General features: G+C 49.3%; 1 protein-coding gene across 1 annotated transcript; it reads right to left on the bottom strand.

Annotated features, from left to right (window-relative positions):
* Nucleotides 1-16,674: 16,674 nt before the first annotated feature.
* PYCR2 (pyrroline-5-carboxylate reductase 2) lies at nucleotides 16,675-21,623 on the bottom strand. The gene is made up of 7 exons (XM_037510352.2): nucleotides 21,522-21,623; nucleotides 21,155-21,225; nucleotides 18,952-19,131; nucleotides 18,611-18,832; nucleotides 18,309-18,401; nucleotides 17,836-17,999; nucleotides 16,675-17,334 (listed from the first exon to the last, which is right to left on the bottom strand). The coding sequence occupies exons 1-7, from the start codon at nucleotides 21,586-21,588 to the stop codon at nucleotides 17,169-17,171; spliced, it is 963 nt and encodes a 320-aa protein (XP_037366249.1). The 5' UTR covers nucleotides 21,589-21,623; the 3' UTR covers nucleotides 16,675-17,168.
* Between the last annotated feature and the right edge of the window lie 2,045 nt (nucleotides 21,624-23,668).

The following is a 23,668-nucleotide window of genomic DNA, read 5'->3' as shown; positions in this document are numbered from 1 at the left end:
GTGGCTCACAAATGTGGGGCAGGCAGTTGTGCTGAGTCCTGGAGGGTCAGTGGTTTGGGGTGCCAAGGTGTGGACCAGGCCTGAAGCAGCCCCTGTATACAATCCCTCCACCCACATCAACAAGGACCTCCACTGTTTGCCACCTTGGGCCTTCTATTCCTCCTCACCCTATGAGCTCTGTTTGGTCCTTTTCCCCGCAACTCAGAGACCCCTGACTCTGCTGATCATGGGCTGAATTATACCCCATTTTCCCCAAATTCATGTGCTAAAGCCCTAGCCCTCCATACCTCTGAATGTGACTCTGGAGGCACTTACAGAGTAATTAAGTTAAAGAGATATCTTTAGAGCGGGCCCTAGCCCACTATTGCTGATGTCCCCATGTGGAGAACGATAGGACAGATGTACACAGACAAAAGACCATGAGAGAACACAGAAGGTGGCCAAGGACAAGCCAAGGAGAGAGGCCTCAGAGTCAACCAATCTTGCCAATGTCTTGATCTGGGGCTCCCCAGAACTGAGGAAATCAGTTTCTATCACTTAAGTCACCCAGTCTGCGGTCACTGTTAGGACAGCCTTGCCGACTGACAAACTGCTGTCCTCAGAGATGCCCACTCAGCAATAACTCTACCCAGCTCTGGTGTATGGCACCAGGTTACAGGTTCACAGCTGCTCCTTGGGGTCTCCACCTCACCCCACTGTGACTCAAAGGCAGAGTGAGTGTGGGCTCTGACCTCTGGTTTACTGCAGCCCTGGGCAAACAGTGAGCCTCAGTTTCCTCTTTTAAGAGTGGGGACCACTTGGGTCTCCCCTGGTGACACAGTGGTTGAGCGCTGGGCTGCGAGGCTGCCCACAGCCTCTACAGCCGGTTGGTTCCCCGGCCGCCGGCGAGGGTCTCACAAAAAAAAAAAGAAAAAAGAGTGGGGACCACTTGACAGGGTTTTCAGTGAGGATTCAGGAAGGTGGTGTAAAGGGCCTAGACCTGGGTTTGACCTGTACTTGGCACTCAAAGTGTTAGGGGGAAAGGATGTCCTGAGCTAATCCCATGCAGGCTTTGTGGACCCCACCCCCACTCCAGACTAAAGCCATCAGGACATGGGGAAAGACAAATCCCATCACCACCAAGGGGAAGGTGGCTGGGACCTGAGGGTGGAGTTGGGCAGCCAGGTTGGATATAAAAACCAGACACGTGGGCCTTGGGGTCTCTCTGGCTCGCGATCACTCGCCTCCTGGCTTCACGGCTCCTGGCTGGCGGCCAACTCTGAGAGCGCCATTTTGGGATTCCTGATCGGCGGATCGGGTAGGACTCATTTAAAACTTTGTCTCCCACTTTTCTCCCAGAGCTGTACATTTCCTCATTTCCCCTTCCCTTGTAAATAAACCTTTTATTAATCTTTCACGTGTGCCTGCAGTAGAGCATTGATAAGTCCTTTTAAGCGCGCGGGTGAGGACCCACAGTCAGGCACCCCGTTTTGTATCGGGGTTGCTCTACAACAGTTTGGCGCCCAGCGTGGTTTCCAAGTTACACCCGCGGTTGACCAGCCCAAAGTAACATTCCTTGCGTTGGTCACCATAAGCGCACTAGTTCCGCAGGACTCGCAGTATAATATTTGTCTCTAGTCCTGAAAAGTCTGTTTTTTTCCCTGTGCGTACAGCCCTTGTGGGTGTGTTTTGACTCAAATATGGCCTCAACCATGAGCCTATACAGTTTCATCCCTAGCCTGAGTTCTTTCAGTTTCCTTCAGGCCTTGAATTTGAGTAGCCTTCTTCCATTAAATATCACCACCAGTTTCATTAATGTAAATAATTTGATGAAGCCTGGTGTATGGCATGTGATTTTACTATTGTACACATACATGGGTGGTTTACAAGCCATCCCTTTACAGTCCGTGCTTCTGGGTGGTTTTTTGGTAATATGTGTAAGCGCAATTTGCTACATTCTTGTTTCTGTGAGAGGTAGATGTTCTACTTCACATACTGAGAATGTGCAACAACACATTCAGGCTCTTAACATAGCCATGCAACAACAAATTCAGGCTTTTAACGTGGCCATACAACAACAAAATCAGGCTTTTGATTTAACTATTAAGCGCATGAGGGAGGAGAACCGTAACATCTTTGAGTCAGTTTATAAAAGCATACAAGATCGAGCCTTTAAAAGTATGCAGGACAAGATAGAGGCCGCCCTCCATAAATTGGATATGGCGGAGGCTCGGCTGATGGCACAGAGAAAGGATAGACCTTCCCCTTTCCATGAGGACTGCCAGCGGGCAGAGTTAGAAGAGGAAGAGCATCATATTTTAAATACTTTAAATACATCAGCACAAAATCCTCTTCCACGTGACAAGGCCCCTCCCGTGCAGACCCCTGAGGCTGCACAGCCTCCACTGCCCTCTGGGGAGGACACTAAAATGGCGTCTCCTCCCCACACTAGACACGGCACCCATTTTGGCAGGAAACATCATCCTGAGGCAGGACAGTTTCTTCTTAGAGTGGTGCCGATGGGTGGCTTGAATGAACAGGGGCAACCTGCTGGGTACTTTTGGTCACACCATCCTTTTAGTATTGGGGACCTCCTAAATTGGAGGAGTTCTATCCCCCCGTACCGACAGGCTCCTAAGAGGATGGCGAACTTGTTTGCCTCCATCTTCGTCTCCCACCGCCCTAACTGGGCAGATATACAGTCCATGCTGCATACTTTATTAACGCTGGATGAGCAGAGGATGGTATTCAGGAAAGCCAGGGAGGAGGCCGACCGTCTCCACCAACAGGATAGGCAATCCCCAGAGCCAGAGATTGTTGTCCCAGAGGAAGATCCTGGATGGGACCCCAACAATGGAGGAATGGCGATGTTGGACCTGTATAAAAAATGTTTATTGGTAGGACTGGAGCAGGGAATCCCCAAACAAAATTTTAACAAAATATTAGAACTTGAACAAGGGGCTAGTGAGGATCCATCCGAGTTCCTTGAGAGGATTATTCAGACGTATACAAAGCACACAGATATAAATCCAGATGCCTCAGAAAATGCTCGTTTGATCACTATGACGTTCATCACATATAGTGCTCCAGACATAAGGAGAAAGTTAACAAAGGTAGATGGCATCACAGAGCTGAGTCCGTACCAGGTAGTGGACTTAGCATTTAAGGTTTATAATAATAGAAAGAACAGGAGACCGAAACCTGCGACTTTTTTCCTACAAAGAGACCATAGGACAGGGTTTCGGGAAAACCATAATGGACTGGTCCATATGAACTTTTGCTGAGCACACATACTTTGAAACTTGCAGGCATAAAACCCTGGGTACATCATTCCAGAGTTAAGAAAGTGCCAGAAGGAACTGACCCAGAGACAAAGTCACTGGCCTTGTGAACCCATTGAGGACTTGAGATATTTGTTTAAGAAACAGAAAAAACCTTGAATGTTACTGACTTCTTTTCCAGTTACTGTTGCAGGATACCCAAGGACTCATTTTTTTCTGAAGAAACCCTGAGGAAAAAAAAACTAACATGCTCTAAGCAGTCTTCTTCCTTTCAAAGTTTAGGAGACGTGAAATAACATCTAGGATCATGCATGTGCTGGCAGTATTTTTTTGTTGTTGTTTTTTACACAGAATGGCATTCAATCTTGATTTTGGTATTTCTTTTTAACTTTTGTTTTTAACTTTGAGATTTTTTTCTCTGCTTGTTTTTGTTGTTACTTTGGCCTATCAGTGAAACTGCAGTTGTATGAGATATCCCACGCGTGATACATGGTACCTAAAGAGCTTTTTGTGTCTATATGTTATATGTCTGTATGTCCTTTCCTTGTGTCCTTGTCTTGACCTCCAGTGGTTGACAAATTGGTACACATGGTGCCCAAAGACATTGGGAGAAAAAAAAAAAGTCTCCAGTTATGAGAAAAACTAAAGGTTATGGTTTGATTGTCAACATTGTGCTACTGAACTAAGCCGGTGCCTTCATAGAGATTGAATATTGTTGTTTATGTTATTTTTATGATATTTATGGCAAAGCTTCCCAGAAATCTAAATTCAAGTACAAATTTGGTAGCCTGTCATTTGGCTGATGCAAGGAAATTTTGTGGAACTTCAGTAGAGCTCCTGAGACACTCCACAAAGTTTCTCCCTTTCCTCCTGGGAAAGGCATTAGATGAATTTGTTCTATTTGGCTTTTACCTAATGAAGTAAAACTGGAAGGGAAGCATTGTCACTTGGGAAAATGGGTAACACCATGACCTGATATGGATGTAAATTTTCAATGATAATTGTCACCTTGTAATATTGTATACTTCAATTGTTTAATATCTACAGAACTTGTTTCTGAAAATATAGGGAGAAAAGGTCTCAACAGATTCCTATTGATGGAACTGTTGAGAGTAAAACTTTCCTACTAAGGACTGAATAGACTTGGAAATACACCTCATATTTACTAAGTTTTCCTTGACATAATACTGATGATTTTTTTGCATTTTGTTCTAAATCCACAAAGTTTCCTTGTTTTGGTGACCAGGATCTGCAGCAAGGTTGCAATTTTTTTTTTCTTCCAACAAAGCTAACTTGTATTTGCATTTTCTCTCCCCTTGATACCAACACAGCATAAAAATAGTGGTAGTAATCTTTTACTACTTATCTCAGAGTCTGTTTTTGCATAACTTCCATAGGGATTTTGTTTAAACTGAAAAAAATTGGACGTGAGTTTGATTGTGTGGCTTTGTGTGGAGCTCTTCCAGAAAGTTGAAACAGAGCTGAACCAAGAAGAGGAGAACCTGTTTGCCTTGTTTGTAGGGTTCCAGAGACCTCCAAAGAAGGTGAGGAAGCTTGCCTCCATTGGCAGGACTGGACAACCCGGCCAACGAAAAGTCCCTGGTACCCTCGAGAAGAGGAAAGCCCAGGTGGAGTCTGATGAGACCAACTTGTTCCAGAAGCCTACACGGACCGGATGTCAACAGTTCGCTCTGAATCCTATATGGAGTATTCCAACGAAGCCAGCTAAAAATTGCTGCTTAGTTATTCTGCCCTGTGATTTTATGCAAAAATAGGCAATATGGTTTAAAAGTAGATTTAGTTTGCAAACTTTTGCTATGCTGTTAAAAAATTTGGGATCAAGGTTGAGAGAATTTGTTTTTACATAAGTTGAACCATTTTAAGATTTTTTTTTTCCTGTGATTTTTGACATATCTGCTGTCTTGTTCTGGCTAATGCCTCCAGATGTTTTCTTTCGGCTAGGACTGATGAACTGTTTTTCCAGGAATGGAGGACTTTTGCTTTCCACAATGGACACTACCTGGAGGGATTCGTTTTCTTTCAGACTGGAACCCTGGAAAATTTTCATCTGAGACTGTATATCCCAGCATCCATGTTTGATCTTCATCACCATGGAAATGGTGGCAAAAAGTGAAAGGGGGGAATTGTTAGGGGGAAATGATGTCCTGAGCTAATCCCATGCAGGCTTTGTGGACCCCACCCCCACTCCAGACTAAAGCCATCAAGACATTGGGAAAGACAAATCCCATCACCACCAAGGGGAAGGTGGCTGGGACCTGAGGGTGGAGTTGGGCAGCCAGGTTGGATATAAAAACCAGACACATGGGCCTTGGGGTCTCTCTGGCTCGCGATCGCACGGCTCCTGGCTGGTGACCAGCTCTCAGAGCGCCATTTTGGGATTCCTGATCGGCAGATCGGGTAGGACTCATTTAAAACTTTGTCTCCCACTTTTCTCCCAGAGCTGTACATTTCATCATTTCCCCTTCCCTTGTAAATAAACCTTTTATTAACCTTTCACATGTGCCTGCAGTAGAGCATTGATAAGTCCTTTTAAAAAGCGCGCGGGTGAGGACCCACAGTCAGGCACCCCGTTTTGTATCGGGGTTGCTCTACAACAAAAGGATGGCAGCTGTTACTTTTATCATTTTTCATAAACCTGATCTTCTTTCCCCAGCATTTCCCAGGTGAGCTCATGAGTGACCAAGTTGGGGGCTTTGGCCTGGCCTCCGCACCTGCTTCCCTCCCATGCCCCCTTCTCCAGGATCTGTTTGCTTCATTAGCTCAACAACTCCCACCTGCTGCGTGATAGCCATTGTCCTGGGCTGAGCTCAGAGGCTGAAGCAGTGGGTCAGATGCACTTTGGCTGACCTGCTTCAGCTTATCAATCTAAACAAATTGGTTTTTAAACAATCAATTATGTTACAGGGGGATGTGTTGGGGAGACATCCTTAAGCCCGCGGATTGCCTCTTCCTCAGGCCTCCCTCATTTTTCACCCAGACGGCTACTAGACTCAAATTACTGTTCTCTGGGACCACTATTTCCTTTATTAAGCAAAAGTAGCCTGCTCCCTCCCTAGAGCCGTCCTATAGCAGCACCTGCCTCCCAGGGGACCAGGCTGATGTCTAGGTCCCCTTTCTGCCCTGGACTGGCCTGGGCACGACAGCACCCATCCCCCTGGGACATCACCTCCCCTGCCCTCTATACCTCCTATCTGGAAAACTCCCCATATCTTTCTAGACCTATCTCCAACTTCACCACCTTCCCCAACACCTCCTCTCTGCTCCCTGGAGCTCACTGCCTCTATCAGAGTATTTATCACCTTGTTTTTGCTGCTATTTCTTTCATTTCTATTTTGCCCACCAGATCAGGAACCCCCTGGCAGGAAGAGCTCAGCTCTGGTTATATTTTCTGCTCCATATATGGCACCCAGTGGTGCTCCCTGTGTGCAGACTGAATGAATGAATAAATGAATGGATGAATAAATGGGAGCAAGTCAGACTGAACTATTGCTTCTCATCCCACTGAGTCCCCATAGCCGAGGAAGGACAAGGTGACAAGACAGTCATCTTCTCTCCAAGTACTCTCCACCCCCCTGACCCCTAAGTCTCCGAGGCTTCTCCTTACCTAAGCCTCCACTTCCCAGAGCTGGCCCTGAATGTCTCAGGTTCTTGACACTGTAACACCAAGCATCCTGGTTTGGGAACAATTTGTATTTCAGGTGCCAATAATATAATCTAAATAAATCCATATTGACTGGCACTCTTGCAGACATTTTCTCAGGTCATTTTGCTGCCCTGTCTCCTTGAATACCCGGGAATGCTGGCCATTGGCCACAGTCAGCTCAATTCAATTAAATGAGCATTTGTCAAGCTCCAAAGTCAGCGCCCACACCTGGCGGATGGGCAGAATCTCCTGTGGAACAGAGATTCTGATTCTGAGGCGTGAGGGTGGGAGTTGGGGGCCCACCACATTTTAGTGAGGCAGAAAAGACACAGGGAAATGCCTTCAGTGGAGGTAACTGGGTGGACAAAAACAACGGGGCACACTGTGGGTAAGGGTGGGCCTGGGGTCCAGACAGAGGAAACATTTGGGAGAGTCAAGTGTAATAAGACAGGACTCAATAATTGCTAGTTTCCCCTCCATTTCTCTAACTAGAAGAGACAGATGATCAATTGACTTGAGAACCAGGTCTGGGTACCAGGTGCTGAGTCAGTGGTGCCGGAGGAACAGGGAGCCATGGGCCACCGAGACTCTGGCTTCCCCTGGCACTGGCCCTGGGACCTGTCCTCCTATGTAACATCTCTGCCTCAGATTCCTTAACAGTTGCAATAAAAGCAACCTCAGGTTTTTAGAACTCTCTTCCTGCCAGACACCAAGTCCAGCCCTTCATTTCAGTCAATCCTTATCAATAGCTCAGTGCAGACTGTCATGTCCTCGTGCAGCAGATGAACTCCTGGAGCGGAAGCGACTTGCCCCAGGTCACACGCTTGTAAGTGACCTGCCGCTCTACACTCCTCTGGGGAAAGACTGGTGTGTGTGGACCAGCTCCACAAGAAGCCTGTAGTCAGCAGCACTCGATAAGACTGGCCTGCCAGAGCCAGGGCCACCCAGGGAAGGGACCTGGTGAGCGGGTAGCCTGCAGGGCTGGGCCCCTGCCTTTCCACCAGGGGTGGTGATGTTGAAGGCAGTGGGGCAAAGCCTCCTTAGAGGAAGAAGATTCCAGTGCCACGCCCCTCTCTAACCAACACTGAGCTGCTTTGTTCTGTGAATACAAGAAATCACCTGCCTGACCAGCACATGGGGGAAGCAGGTTTGGAGGTCTCTGGGGGTTTCTTTCCTAGGCACCAGTACCCTTGGTTTTCTCAGGCGGTAGGTGGCCTGGGTTGCGAGAGGCTAGTGCCTGGTGTCCTCTAGTGGCACAGAGGAACCGTCCTCTGTTTCTGGGCGATCCAGCCAGAACTGGGTAGGGCAGCCCAGACAGGCTTTCCTCCCCAAGGGGTATTTCAATCACCGTCCCCGAGTGGTCATCGAGATGAGTGGGGAGGAGAGAGGACTTGGAATCTGAAGGCTGGGATTAGGGCCTCGGCTCCATAGCTGCCTTGGGTTCTTCATGTGTGAGATGGAGAAGTCTAGGCCTCCCCACCTGCCTCTCAAGAGCCACCTCCTCAAATCCTATTTTGGACATTATGAGTGATAGCTCTCTGTCAATTCAAATGTGCTACCAAGGAGCAAGTACTGTGTTCGTGAGAAAATAAGTGACATGTAAATCCAGAATAGTAAGGAAGGGCGGGGAGTCGGGAAGGAACTGGAGCAGAGGGAGCAGGAAAAGGAGAAGCCTATCCAGGTGATGGGGAGCAGGAGGGCAAGGCCACGGAGGGCAGCAGGAAGGAGGTAGCAGAGACAGACACATCTGTTTCAGGCAGAGAGCCTTTTGGGGAGATGCAGATAATGGTGCTGGAAAAGGAAGCCCATAAATGTTTGGTGCTTTTTCCTTTCTCTTAATTCAAAATGTAACAGGGTGGTCCCAGGAAAGGGCAGTTATACTTGCCTCAATAAAACAGAAAAAAATAAACTATCTCCTTCTTTGAGCGGTGGCAGAAAGGGCAAGAGCTGTCAGGACACTGTCACCTGCTGAGGTGACTTAGGTTGCATTGAGATTTCACTCAAAGCAATGGCTACCCTGGGAGGACAGGTGGTTATTGTTCTTTTTCCATTTTAATGAAAATAAAATAAACTGCAACTGAAACGGATGAATGACTTGCCCGAGGTCGCCTGATAGACAAAATGACTATCACAAACTGGGTCTTTGTTCTTTCTGTTGCCTGGAGTTTATTAGCTAAACTGGCAGAAAGAAAATAATCTTTACTGTGATTTAAATGAAAAGACAAAGGAAATTCAATTTAATCCTGACAGGATGCAGGGTGGACCAGTAACAGAACCCACACGCCCATGGCCATGACGCATCAATTGTTCTGGATCCCAGAGGCAGACTTCTCAGCCTCTCTGGGCTGCCCACTGGCGAAGTCCCTCAGTGGCAAGCAAGTCCTTGACATAGAACCAAGTCTGACATGTTGCTACTCTAGCCCATTCTCTACATTTTTTTCCTCTTATTTTCAAGGAAGAGAGAAATTTTCTCCACATAATTCCTCCTAAAATAGAGAACTGGGGGCCTCCTGGTGGCGCAAGGGGTTAAGATGCAGCACTTTGAAGCTATCCGCAGCCACTGCAACACTAGTTCCATCCTCAGCCAGGGAGGTGACCCACATGGCTCAGCAGACCTCTCCTGTCTCCCCCACTGCTCCCTCAGCAGTGTATTTCAGTCAGTCTGCCTGTTCTGCTCCCCATTCTGTCTCTGGTGAATCCTCTCACCCCCTATACCTCTGGCCTGTACCCCAGTTCTTGTATGCAAAAATAAAATAAAATAAAATAAAATAAAATAAAGAACTGTGCTGACTTTGATTTCTGCCCCAATCTCTTTTCCCTTAAACATTGCAGGGGGCGCTCGTGGAGCCTCCCTGCTGGTGCAGGGGTTAAAGTCTCAGCACTATCAACCTATCAATAGTCACTGCAGCACAAGTTCAATCCCTGGCCAAGGAGCTAACCCACATGGTGCAGCAGACCACTCCTTTCTCACCCGATGCTCCCCTTAGCAGTGTATCTCAGCAGATATGCCTGTTCTGCTCCCCACTCTGTCTCTGGTGAATCTTCTCACTGCCCAACCCCCACCCCCTCACCTGCTTCTCTGGCCTACACCCCATTCTCATATGCATAAATAAATAAAAATAAATCTTAAAAAAAAAACCACATTGCAGAGGGGACTTCCTTTTACCTGATGCAGAGGAGGTGACGCAGCCTAAAGCTGTATAAAATGGCAAGTGCCTTTGTAAGAATAAAGCTTAACAACAGTGAGGTTGCAATTCCTGGAATCCTAGATTCTAAGAACCAGAGTCTGTAACCATTAGATTAGCCTAACAGTCGGATTCCTAGAATCCACATCTGAAGCTGTCCAATTACCCTAAGGGACCCATTCTGTATGCCTGTTTAAATGCTTAATTTTGGTGCTCAGTGTCCAACCCTGTCTGGGCGCGGCCACTGGGTTGGTTCCACTCCAGGGGTTCGGACCCTAGCTCGAGCTAGCTAATAAAGGCCATTTTTGCATCGAACTTGGGTCTCGGTCATTCTCGGACTTGGCACCGGTGTGCTCTAAATCTTGGAGGGCTCCACATGCTGAAAAAGTTCTGAGGCAGCCCTGGAGGGAGGGACAGGGTCTATTAATAGAGGTACCCCTGAAATAGGGTGGTCAGGACAGAAATTCTCAAAGTGTCCCCACATCCCAGCCAACTGAGCCTAGTACAACATTTCAGTCACTCTTGTTAAACACTTGTGATTGAGTAAAAAGTAGTCAGCACTAAATAAATAGTGATTATCAGGCCCATGCATGGGCCAGGATATGCTCAGGGCTCTCACCCCAGTAACTGTAACAGGATGGTGCCTAGAACAGGGGAAGTTCCAGGTTCCCTGCCCCACCCAAGGGAGGGTGGAGCTGAGCAGGGAGAGAAGAAGACGCAGAGGAGACTGGAGAAGGAAGGAAGCAGAATGGAGAGCAGGAGGGGGACCTGGAGGAGGCACAAGGAGTAGAGAGACATGTGAAGAAACTACTACACTTGCCTTTTGGTCATGGACTGGGTGAAACAGATGTGGGTGAGAGATCCATGGGGAGGTGACAATGGCAGCTTTTATCTTGATTTTGATTTTGCTCTTTTCCTTCCAGACTTGTCTGGTTGTTTCTAACCCTTATCTGTGGGTCCCTGCCAGAAGGTGCTTTAGACTGTGGCAGGCTTTTGGGCTTCACTCTGGGCCAATCCCATTTGGGTGGATTTTACCCACAAGGGAAGAATGGGTAACTTTGGGTGCTTGATTTAGAAACCATATTCTTTGTCTTTTCTGTATTGTTTACTAATTATATTAAAGTTCCTTCCCATTAAAGATCTTATATGTTTTGTCTTGATGCGGCAGATGGTAGACCCTATTTAGAGCAGGCAGGTTTGGGGGTTCTGGGAGGGTGCCCCTCCCCCTGCTTTGTAACATAACCAAAAGCCTCCTCAGGAATAAGAGAGCCCCACCTGACATTAAGCAGAAGAGTTGTTATTTATTTATTCGTTCATTCACCTGTGTTTATAGGGTGCTATGCACTAGGACAGCGGGTGGGGATGGCCTACAACCTAGACGCACCCAAGCTGGTGGGGGAGACAGACAGGTAAGCAGATGACCACACAGATGTACTAAGTAAGCATCATTGGGGAGGAGACCAGTTCCACAGGAGTCCAAATGTGGGATCTCCAGCCCCCCCTTGTTCTCAGGGATATTGTCTTGGTGCCCAGAGTTCCTGCTCATCAGCTAGGCATAGGGCCATGTAGGGGGCCTCTTAACCAAGGGCACAAGTGCTGGTATGAGGAAACCAGTATCGGCTGAAAACAGCAGGCAGATATTAGAATACAGATAATATGCTTTGACCAGCAGGAACAATGGAAACCGCCCCTCCCCAAGACAATAGCCTCTGGCCACTCCATCCTAGCTTATATCCCATTAACTGTTTCCCCCAGGCATGTACACTTCCTATGTACTTGCCCCACCTTTGTACCTGATTCCAACAAATGCGAGACTGCCTTTGGATGAGGCCTGCACATTACTTCCGGTGTAGCCCCTCTAGGCTGCTCACTGCTTCACATGGACTTTGAGTTATCTCTCTCATCCCGCGCTGCTCCCAACACTGCAGCCCCCGGGAGGCAACATCCATAGCCAGGCTCCAGCCCATCGTGAGGTTGCACACAGAAGGTGGGCTTAGGTGAGGGAAGAGATTGGGGCACCAATGACCTGCCTGTCCACCTTTGCCAAGGGAGGTACTTTTGTGCCCAGACCGGCCACAGCTCAAGACCCATACCAACCCTGTGCTCAGGGCCCACGCCAGCCCTGACCACCCATCTCAGAACCCCTGCTCCAGCGCCACACAACCAAGAACCTCTAAAGGTTTTCAAGACATGTTTTGTTGCCAGATAATGCTAAGTCAATGCAGTACAAAAAAAGTCAATGACTGAGTGTCTCAGCCCTGGCCCCACCTGTCAAGTTCCCTCTGCATCTGCTCCCACTGCCCATTGACATTTTGTGTATCCTTCTAGAGTTTCTTTTTTTAAAAAAAATAAAAAGATTTATTTATTTATACAAGAGCTGGGATACAGGCCAGAGGCACAGGAGGGTGAGAGGATTCATCAGAGACAATGGGAAGCAGAACAGGCAGACAGACTGAAAACACTGCTGAGAGAAGCGGGCGAGTTAGGAGAGGTCTGCTGCACCATGTGGGTAGCTCCCTGGCTGGCCAGGAATCAAGCCCGTGCTACAGAGGCTGCAGACAGCTTCACAGTGCTGCGCTCAACCTGCTGTGCCACCCGGGAGGCCCTCCTTCTAGAGTTTCTTTATCCACTTTTGTATTTGCTCCCTTTCTCACATACAGGTAATCTATATGCACACAGGTTTGGATATGAAAAGAGGTGTGTTTCACTTTCAAAATGCTATTGTTTTCCCGGGCGTGGTGGCGCGCGCCTGTAGTCCCAGCTACTCGGGAGGCTGAGGCTGGAGGATCGCTTGAGCCCAGGAGTTCTGGGCTGCAGTGCGCTATGCCGATCGGGTGTCCGCACTAAGTTCGGCATCAATATGGTGACCTCCCGGGAGCGGGGGACCACCAGGTTGCCTAAGGAGGGGTGAACCGGCCCAGGTCGGAAACGGAGCAGGTCAAAACTCCCGTGCTGATCAGTAGTGGGATCGCGCCTGTGAATAGCCACTGCACTCCAGCCTGGGCAACATAGCGAGACCCCGTCTCTAAAAAAAATAAAAAAAAAAATAAATAAATAAAATAAAAAAAAAATGCTATTGTTTTCACCTAGTCACATGTTGCTTTCCACGTTCGGATTTGTTGGTCAAAGTGTAGTCCAGGTCAAAGTTTGTAAGTATTTTGATTAGCTACCCAGAAAGCCTGTCTGTTCAGCCTGGCGGGGTGAGGCGAGAGCAGTCAGGCTCTCCAGAGTCCTGGTGTCCCTCAGAGAGTGTTGCTTAGTAACGGCCACGAAGTCATGTGGGGGACTAGAGGAGCTGGTGTGTGTGTGTTCCCTCACAGCCTGCCAGGAGGAGGCAGTGGAATCAACTTTCAGTCTTTCAATGAGGGGAATCATACTTCCTTTTTAACCAGCAATTGAAAGTAAAATAAACCAAATTAGAAATCAAGCGAGAAGTCCACCTCAATCCCAATGCAACTGCGGTTATCAGTGGAGTAGAGGTTGTGCTCTGGTTTATAAGAGAGCAAAATTCAGGCCATGCATGAGTGTTTTTCTGGGCTCCTGATTGAAGTCAGTTATGAAATGACATTGAGACTTGCTCCAGGCTCATGTGCCCCTTCCCACCCAGGCCTGAGAGGAGAGAAGGGAGGGGGCAGGAACTTGGAGAGCACCCTCCCTAGTTCTTCCTCGCCCCTTCCCATGCTGCCTTTTCCTCTGCCTTCCCTTATTTTCCTTATTGCCTCTGTGTCCACATCTGTCCTCAGCTCTTGTGGGGCAGTCTTACTGACAGGTCACACACAGGGCCTGGAAGGCCACTTGGCACAGAGGGAGCATTCAACAGATAATTATCAAAAAGGCTTTCCTAAACTCTAGTGCCAGTTCCTACTCCTAAAAATGACTTGCAAGGGGCACTCAGGTGCTTTCCTGGTAACCCAGGCACCTAGCTGAACATAGCTCTTGAACCTGTCCAGTGCCTCACACACCACTCAGGGAGTTACTAGCCCTTCGGGCTCTGACTATGTACAACTCTGGCGCCAGGCCCAGTCAGCTCTGTGAGAAGGTGGGCATTTGGGACACAGTTGACATACCAGGGAGGTGACCAGAACTGATTTCCTAGGATGGCCTTCTCCCTCTCCCTGGAGGATTGTAGTCACACCCACCTTGAATCAAATCTGGCCCTGACCATACCTGGTCAGAGTTCATAAACAAATGGGTTCTGAGCAGGTGAAAACTCACCTGAGCCAGGTGACCCCATACACTATAACACTGGCAGTTACCAGGGCCTCAGAATAGGTTTCTTAATGCACTTAAGCCTGGGAAGGGGGTGACGTTACAGAGGTTGGAGGAGAAGAGCGGACAATCTCCTGTCATCTAGGACAGCAAATCCTGGGCAGAGATTTGGTATCAGATGTGGATTTGAACCCTGGAACCTAACTAATTAAATTAACTTACTAGGGCCTCCCTGGTGGCACAAGGGGTTAAGACACAACCTATGAAGCTGTCCGCAGCCTCTGCAGCATGAATTCAATCCCCAGTGAGGGAGGTGACCCACATGGCACAGCAGACCTCTCCTGTCTCGCCCACTGCTATATTTCAGTCGATCTGCCTGTTCTGTTCCCCACTCTGTCTCTGGTGAATTCTCTCACCCTCCTGCACTTCTGACTGTACCCAGTGCTTATATAAATAAATAAATAAATCTTAAAAAAAAAAAAAAAAAAGTGTTGTGCTCAGAGCCCACGCCAGCCCTGACCATCTGTTCCAGTACCACGCGACCAAGAACCCCCTCAAGGTTTTCAAGATGAGTTTTGTTGTCAGGTAACACAAAGTCAATACTTCCTTTGTATTGAGGCCCTTCTTTTTGCTGCTGAGTGACACCACATTGTGTGGGCACAGCACACCTTACCTGCTCACCAGTTGGAACTTTGGATTTCCATTTTGAGACCTAAGGCTACCTTAAGGCTACTCTTAAGGTCATAATTTCCATTTATGAATGATGCTGCTCTAAACATTCACGTGCAAGTTTCCATGTGGGCATGTCTTTATTTCTCTTGGGTTGACACACTTCGGAGTAGAGTTTTTGGATCATGTGACTCTGCACTTAACCTTAACTGCCAGACTGTTTTCCGAAGTGGTTGCACTATTCTACATTCTTACAAAGACATGAGGGTTTTATTTTCCCCACTTCCTCACAAGTATTTGGTTTTTTTTAAAGATTAATTTGTTTATGCATACAAGAACTGAGGTGTAGGCCAGAGGTGCGGGAGGGTGAGAGGATTCACCAGAGTGGGGAGCAGAACAGTGGATCCACCAAAATACACTGCTGAGGGGAGCAGCAGGCAAGGCAGGAGAGGTCTGCTGTGCCATGTGGGTCACCTCCCTGCCCTGCTGGGGATTGCTGCTGATAGCTTCATAGTGCTGAGACTTAACTAACCCCTTGCGCCACCAGGGAGACCCCAGATTTAAAGCTACTTTTTAAAAAAGATTTATTTATTTATGCATACAAGAACTGGGGTGTAAGCCAGAGGTGAGGGGAGGGGGTGATAGGATTCCCCAGAAAGAGTAGGCAGATCTACTTAAGTACACTGCTGAGGGGAGCAGCAGGTGAGGCAGGAGAGGTCTGCTGCACCATGTGAGTTGCTCCCTAGCCTTGATAGCACTGTCTTTAACCCCTGTGCCACCAGGGAGGTCCTTAAGGCTACTCTTAAGGTCATAATGAGATTTGACAGAAAGGTTTTGCAAAGGGCCTTCTATAGACTCGTGCTTCAAAATGAAGGGTTTTTGAGTTGTTGTATTTGTCATTCTGGCTCCATAGAAATGAAACTTTCCCATGGGTTGTTCGGTGTTGGAGCCAGGGCAGCCCTGGGTGGGGGAAGGGAAGGCTCTCCCTGCTTCTTAGCGGGAGATAGTGCCACTTATGAGGGGTCCACTTCATTGTACATGTTCTGTTGAGCAACTGCCCATTGTCTCATTTCATACCAGGACCTTTTGATGAAACCTTGAGGTTAGAGATATTCGTAACTTCTGTAGGTTGTCTAGTTCTAAGAGGTAGAGGCTAAGATTTGAGCCCAGAGCTGAGGCTGATGCCAATGCCACCGACGGTGGGCTCCTGCAGACAAGCACCAGGCATACAGCCTACATGGGTAAATCACAGGCTGGGTCCAGCTATGTGAGCAGCACATCCAGCCTCAGCTGCTGGGGGGGCGGGAGAGCCAGTGGCTGAGAACACAGATGCTTCCACCATTGACCAGCAGCTCAACTGGAGTAAGCAACCTGCTTACTGGGTATCTTCTAGAAAAAGAATAGCCAGGGTATCTTCTAGAAAAAGAATAGCCCAATGAAGAGGGCAGCTGGAGTCACAAGTTGCCTGGCCCACAAGGAAGCAAGCAGCTTCCTCCTTGGTGTATTGGCTGCAGCACCACCCCACCCTGGCCCACCTTAGAACAAAATCTCCAAACCCTGACCCAGGGGCTGGGTGGAACAGTGTCATTATAGCTCTCAGGGCCTGGCCCCACATTTCCTCATTTCTACTTACACTAGGGCGTCAGAATTCTCTAGAACAATGACAACAGAGAGCATAAGAAAAGCAGCATTTAGAAAAAAATTAAAACTTTATTCAAGGAGCTAAATTTTGCAGCACTGAATAACACATTTTAAACAGTACACCTACAAAACAAGAGTTAAATACAAGCATCATCTCATTTCATGTATTTCTGATTGTGACGGCTCTAAGCTGCTTGTTTCTTTTCCATGTATTAAAATAATTTATTATTATTGTCAGGTTTTGTGCCTCTCACCTCCTTCAGTTGGCATCAAACTGCCCTGCTTTGGGTTCCAGTTGGGGACTTCCCCAGACCACCCTGTCTCTCCCTCCTCCTACAGCGGGAGCTGTGCAGGGCTGTCTGGCTGACGGCACTGACATCCCCTCATAGCACCTTCCACCATGAATCAGAGGAAACTGGTAGTCTTGGTCTGAACAGATTTAAGATTTTATCACAAGGACCCGAACACCACCTGAGCCTGCCATCTCCCTGCGCAGCCCCTCAGTCAAGGGCTCTGGTCATAGAGAAGGGCACAGGTGCCTTAGTCCTTCTTGCTTTCCGGGGCTGGATTTCTTGTGAGGAGCATCCCTGGGCTGGAGGGGGTCATTGTGGACACCGTGGGGGATTCCAGTTTCACTCTGTCCAGGAGGGTCTTCTTGAGGGCAGCTGGAGAGATCTTTTCCTGGTCAGCCATGGACTGCAGCTCTCTGCAAACAAAACCCCACAAGGGTTGAAGAGTCAGAGCTTCCCTCACAAGGCTTCCCCATGTACACAACCCCCGAGCCCTGTTGCCTTGCTACCACCAAAAAGTAGAACCCCCAAACCAAATGTTCCCCAAAACTTCTCAGAAGTCCACTAAATTAAGTATGGGTACAGATGTAGTGTTTGAAGTGGTACCTGGATCATATGTGGTATGATTTCCCATACACAGAGGTGAAGTTAAATCCTGTCTCCATCACTTATTAGCTATCTGACCTTGGGAAAACTCTCTGAGCCCCAACATCCTCATATATAATCCCAGGTATCAGAACCACAGTGAGAATTAAACACCTACAAACCGTTAGAGAAATAAAATCTAGTAAGACATGGCTTATTAACTGAGTAGACTCCCCCAATGGGCCAAACAGAAGGTTCTGCAAGACTATCAAAACCAGGCCAGAAGCTGGCTGGGAACCGAAGGCCTAGGGCTTAAAAAGAAAGTGACCCACCTTGTTCGGATGCAGGAAGCCTCAACTGCATTGATGAGCAGAGAGCGGAAGCCCCCACTCTCCAGGAAGTGCAGGGCATGGATGGTGGCCCCTCCTGGAGAGCAGACATTGTCCTTGAGCTGTCCTGGATGCTGCTCCGAGTCTAGCAGCATCTTGGCAGCCCCCTGTGGCAGGAAGGGAGGATTAGAGAAGAAAGCTGCCAGGCACGTTGGGACAGGTTTCTTCACACCCACTGCTCTGCCCCAATCCCTAGCGCAGCTTCCCAACCAACCCCTGCCCCCAGCTCAGCAACAAAACCCCTTCTTGGCATTGGTGGTGGGCTGGATGTGAAAGTATACAATTGTAGAGGTTTGAACCTATAACTCCCAGAGTAGATACAAAGATGAAAATCTACTTGACCTCAGTAAACATAATTTAGGGAAAAAAATCATTCTACCCCCTAGGCCAGAGCATGCAGGGGCGTAGATACTGACCAGCAAGGCCTGGGCCCCCAGTCGGACAGCCAAGCGCCGAGGTAGGCCCATCTTCACTCCTCCATCAGCCAGTGCATCCAAGGCCATGAATGCCTGTGGAGACACTCATTAAGCAGCAAGCACTACCACTCAAGGGCGCTGCCCAGGGTCTTGCTAATGTCTGGAACTAGTTCCAAGGATCAGCCTCCTCCACCAGTGAGCTGCACCCTAGAGGCAGACAACACCCCCAGCCCAATCCTGCCTGCCAGCCCATCTTGCTCTCTTGGTCCCTGGAAGGCAGAGTGAGGATCTGAGGGGCTCACATAGGCAGGCCCACTACCACTGAGCCCTGTGACGGCGTCAATCAGGTCCTCCTCCACTTCTGTGCAGAAGCCCACGCTGCTCATGAGCTGCTCCAGGAGCTGTCCATCTTCCACTAGGGCATGCGTGCCTGTGGCATACACGGTGGCACCCTCCCGCACGACCACAGGTGTGTTGGTCATGCAGCGAATCACTTTGGGGGCTGGCTGGAACGCCATCAGCTTCTGGAGCAAGGTAGAGGGCAAGTAAGTTGCCAGGACACAGTCCCCACCAGCACCCACCCCTTAGCTGCCACTCCTAGGCCATTCCTCTCAACACATGGCATCAGGGCTGACATGGGTACCTTCTCCACAGAGCTGATGGTGACACCGGCGGCACACGAGACCACGATATGCCTGGCCTGGACGTCAGCCCCAATCTCATCCAGGATGAAGGGGATGATGTGCGGCTTCACAGCCAGGAACAGGACATCACTGTGCTTCACTGTCTCCTTGTTGCTCCGGGTCAGGTTCACACCCATTTTCTGTCGGAGGAGATTCACAGTGCTGGGGCAGCCTTCCTAGGCTCAGGCCCTCCCAAAAAGCAGCCAAAACCCCAGCAAGCCCACTATGCACTGCAGGCAGGAATTCCCTACCCTATCCTCTCAGGGTCTGCCTCTACCTCCACTGGCACCAAGTTTTCCAATTACGTGGGCAAATGAGCATAGGTGCTGGGCACTGGCAAGTTACTTCATGGGAACCAGAAAACTCCATGGGAAACAGAAATGAGGGACAAGTTACTCCCTCATTCCCACCAACCCTCTGGCACCCAAAGGAACCCATGGCCAGAAGGCTCCATGGCTGGAAAGTGGCAAAGACAAAGGTGAAATGCTAGAACCTAATGGTCATGCCCAACCGCAAGCCTGGCTGCTTGCTCATCAGACTGCGTGGCTCCTATGGGTCTGGGGCCAGTTGGCAGACACCCATCTCTAGATGCACTTCTCAGACAGAAAAGCAGGACCCTCCAGTGCCAGGAACATGCCCCATCCTAGACACAGACACTGCCTGTCTTCCCCCTCATTAGACAAAGTCGTCCAGACCACCCAGGTTTGGGTGAAGACTTGGGATATTCTTTGTTTTTGGAGAGAAACTGACTCCAGGTTCTTTCCTCTTATTTATGCTCAGAATAACTCAGCAAAGTGGCTATTGTGGCCTCCACCTTATATAAATCAGGAAAAGTGAGCTTCAGAGTGGTTGAAGACTTTAAAGTCATACAATCAGTTAATGAAGAAAAACAAGTACAACGTGTCACCGGCTTAATAACCAGCCATTTTTTCAACTTTAAGACGATGTGAAAGCAATATGCATTCAGTAGAAACAGTACTTCAAATTCTGAATTTTGATCTTTTGCTGGGCAAGCAGAGGCGAGGCTCTCTGACGCCCGGCAGCAGCACAGAGACACAGCTGACACTTGATCATGAGGGTGAACAGCTGACACTCCATAGACTGGTTTTCACTCTCATTGCAGTATTCAGTAAATTACATAAGATAGCCAGTCCTGGACCTCCCTGGTGGCTCAGGGGTTAAAGTCTCAGCACAATCAAATGCTATCTCCAGCCACTGTGGCATGAGTTTGAGTCCCTCCTCCAGGAACTAAGCCACATGGCGCAGCAGACCTCTCCTGTCTTGCCAGCTGCATGCCTCAGCAGTGTCTTTCAGTCAGTCTGCCTGTTCTGTTCCCCACTCTGCCTGGGGTGAATCCTCTCATCCCCCACACCTCTGGCCTAGACCCCTATCTTGTATGCATAAATGCCTTTGGTGGGGGAGATGATGTATTTATGCATACAACAGCTGGGGTAGGGGGGGGGTGGTGGTGGCGGGTAAGAGGATTCACCAGAGGCAGAGTAGGGAGCAGAACATGCAGATTGGCTGAAATACACTGCTGAGGGAAGCAGCAGGCGAGACAGGAGAGATCTGCTTCGCCATATGAGTTTCTCTCTGGCCAGCCAGGATGGAACTTGTGCTTGTAGAGGCTGCGGATTGCTTCATAGTACGGTGCTTAATCCCTTGCACCACCAGGGAGGCCCCAATAAAATAAATCTTTAAAAAAAAAAAAATGATAGCCAACCCTTTGTTATAAAATAGGCATCGTGTTAGAAGATTCTGCTCAACTACAGGCTAATATAGTGTTCCAAGCACATTTAAAGTAGGACGTTTGTTAAGTGTATTAAATACACTTCCAATTTATGACAGCTTCAACTCAGGATGGGTTTATTGGGAAGTAGCCCCACAGTAAATTGAGGACAATCTGAATTTCCGGGATACCTACTACCTGTCTGGTGCCTTCCACACATAATTACCTAAATTAATCTTCCAACCACCCCAGTGTGTGGTTTTGAAGCCACATGGTGGGCACTGCCTGTTGCGCCCACCACACTGAACTGCCCCAGGGACGGTGGAGATAGTGGAATTCCTGGCAGGCAGGTCAGCGCCGAGGAAGACCAGCACAGGGGCCAGGCCTCTCTCAGACCACCCTTCCCCTGGGTTTCCACCCACTTCCCCACTTACCCTGAGCGAGGACACAGTGGGCAGATCCATTTCTGGGGAGCTGGCTATTATTTTGTGAGCCGACAGGATGCCTGTAGAAGACAGGGCTTTTAAACAGGGGATCATGGCCCAGCCTGTTGCCACCATTTCCAAGGAAAGCAAAAACAAAACCCTCAGGCTCTGACATATGGTCCCCTCCGCGCCTCCCCTTCAATCCCTTACGCCAACAAAAGACTCTCTCGGCTACTTAAGGGAGACTCATCTCCCCCACCAAATGCAAAAAAACGCAACTGCCCCGTAATTCATTCCCGCATCCATCACGCTGGCGGGGAGAAGACCGTCCACCGGCGAGGCCGGGGCCGCCCGCGCCCCCGCCCCCCGCGCTCGCCTGCGGCCGTGAAGCCCCGCGCCAGCGCACAGGCCAGCTGGCCCGCGCCGATGAAGCCCACGCTCATGGCCCCGGCTCCGCGCGCGGCGGCGGCCGCAGGACTCGGCCCGGCTGGGCTCGGAGGGCTCCCGGGCAGGGTAACCGGCGCGAGAGCACAGGCGGCCCCGCGGCCTCCGGCGCCAGCGCCCGCAGCCAGATCCGCGCCCCTCCCCGCCGCGCCCGGGCGCCACGCGGCCGCTCCCGCGACGGCCAATCCGCAGCCGGGGGCGCCGGCGCCGCGGCTGTGACGGGCCCGGCCTGCGCCCGCCCTGCGCGTCGGGTGGGCGGCGCCGGCGCGGCCGCCGCGCGGGAGGCCGGGATTTCCGCCCGCGGTGCGCCCCGCCCCCGCCCCGCCCGGGGCTGAATTCGGGGTCCGGCGGGTCCCGGGTGGGAGGCTGGGACGAGGTTCGGCTAATCGTGTTTCTGGTTCCGGCGCGCAGCCGCCCCGGCGGCGCAGGGTGGCCCCAGGATGCCGTTTGAAGGGGTGAAGGGGGCTCTGCTGGGGGCTTCAGGCCGGGCTGGAGCGCGGACCGTGGGGCCCAGGCGCCTCCCAGGGCGCCGGGATTGGCCGGGTTGGAGCTGGGAGACCCCCGACTTCTGCTCGGTCCGGGCCACGCGGGTACGGTACGGTGCAAACACGGTTTATTTATGTGAATTTGCATGGCCCTCCGGAATTGATGCAAATAGGGTTGGCTCCTCTGTTTAAGGAAAGATCGGACTGGCCAACGTCTAAGGGAGGGCTGAGACTTTCAGTCCCTCCCACTGTTATAGGACAGGGAGAGGGGCAGCCCAAAACCCCGCAAACCTGCCTATTTTAAATGGGTTCTGCCATCCGCCGCATCAACACAAAACATAGGAGACTTTAATGAAAAGGAACTTTAATAAAACTAAGAAACAATACAGGTAAGGCAAAGAATCTAGTTTTTAAATCAAGCACCCAAAGTTACCCATCCCCTCGTGGGTAAAAGTCCATCCAAATGGGATTGGCCCAGAGCAAGGCCCCAAGGCCTGCCACAAGTCTAAAGCATCTTCCAGTGGGGACCCACAGAAAAGGGTCACAAACAACAAGCAAACAACAAGCCCGGAAGGAAAAGAGCAAAATCAACATCAAGATAAAAGCTGCCATTGTCACCTCCCCATGGGTCTCACCCACATCTGTGTCACCCAGTCTATGACCAAAAGACAAGCGCAGTTTCTTCACGTGTCTCTAGGCTCCATGCGCCTCCTCCAGGTCTCCTGGCTCCATCCTGCTTCCTTCCTCAGTCTCCTCTGCAGCTTCTTCTCTTCCTGCTCAGCTCCACCCTCCCTTGGGTGGGGCAGGGAACCTCCCCTTTTCCTGGGGACCACCCTGTTACACCACCACAACTTGCATTTAAAAGCTCCTCCAATGTGATGTTTCCTTTTCCATCAGTACTGGGTGTAAGTAAAGAATCATGGGGAGCAGGTGACAGAAACATACAGAAACGTAAGGTGTCCCCGGAGAACTCGGGAGCCCAGAGAGAACTTTCTCCACTTTTCTACAGTCCTTTCCCTGTAACCTGCGCCCGCTCCCCCAGCAGGGGCCGCTCTGTAATTTTCCTTTTTCCTTTGGTTGATCCCTCTCCTGAGCAAATACGGGCCCTGTCTCTGCACCCTTTAGAGTCGGGACCAGATATTTACAACCATTTACTAATAAAACAAAATAATATTTCTATATTTTCTATTAGAAAAGTAATACATGCATATTGTGGAAAATACTGAAAAAGTAAAAGAAAGTCAAAATCCTGTCTCATAATCATAGTTCCTTGCACTGTTACAATCTGTGCATTTATTCCATTGTTGAAATAAATGATAAACAGTTTTGAAATGTTTGTACTACATATATGATAAGCATTGTCCAGTGTCACTGAAGTTATTTAAAAGATCTTTGTGACTACTTAGCATTCCATCAGATACGTGCACTATATTTATTTAACCATTCCCTCAAAGACCATCATTATTAATTCACTCAATATACACTTACTAAACTAGGCTCTGGGGATACAACCCTGAACAAAACAGACAAAAGTCCCTGTAATATTAAATCATATTAATTTTTGAGTTATAATTCATACTACTTGATAACACTA

The sequence above is a fragment of the Talpa occidentalis genome, unplaced genomic scaffold (assembly GCF_014898055.3).
Source record: "Talpa occidentalis isolate TD23 unplaced genomic scaffold, MPIMG_talOcc4v2.1 talOcc4.14, whole genome shotgun sequence".
In the NCBI taxonomy this organism is placed as follows: Eukaryota; Metazoa; Chordata; class Mammalia; order Eulipotyphla; family Talpidae; genus Talpa; species Talpa occidentalis.
This window is presented reverse-complemented; position numbering and strand designations above follow the sequence as displayed.

Coding starts and splice junctions, on each gene's coding strand:
- PYCR2 (XM_037510352.2), bottom strand. CDS start 21,588: ATGAGCGTGGGCTTCATCGGCGCGGGCCAGCTGGCCTGTGCGCTGGCG. Junction 18,000..18,308: donor TGGGGGCCCAGGCCTTGCTG/GTCAGTATCTAC, acceptor TTCCTGCCACAG/GGGGCTGCCAAGATGCTGCT. Junction 17,335..17,835: donor GCTTCCTGCATCCGAACAAG/GTGGGTCACTTT, acceptor TTTTGTTTGCAG/AGAGCTGCAGTCCATGGCTG.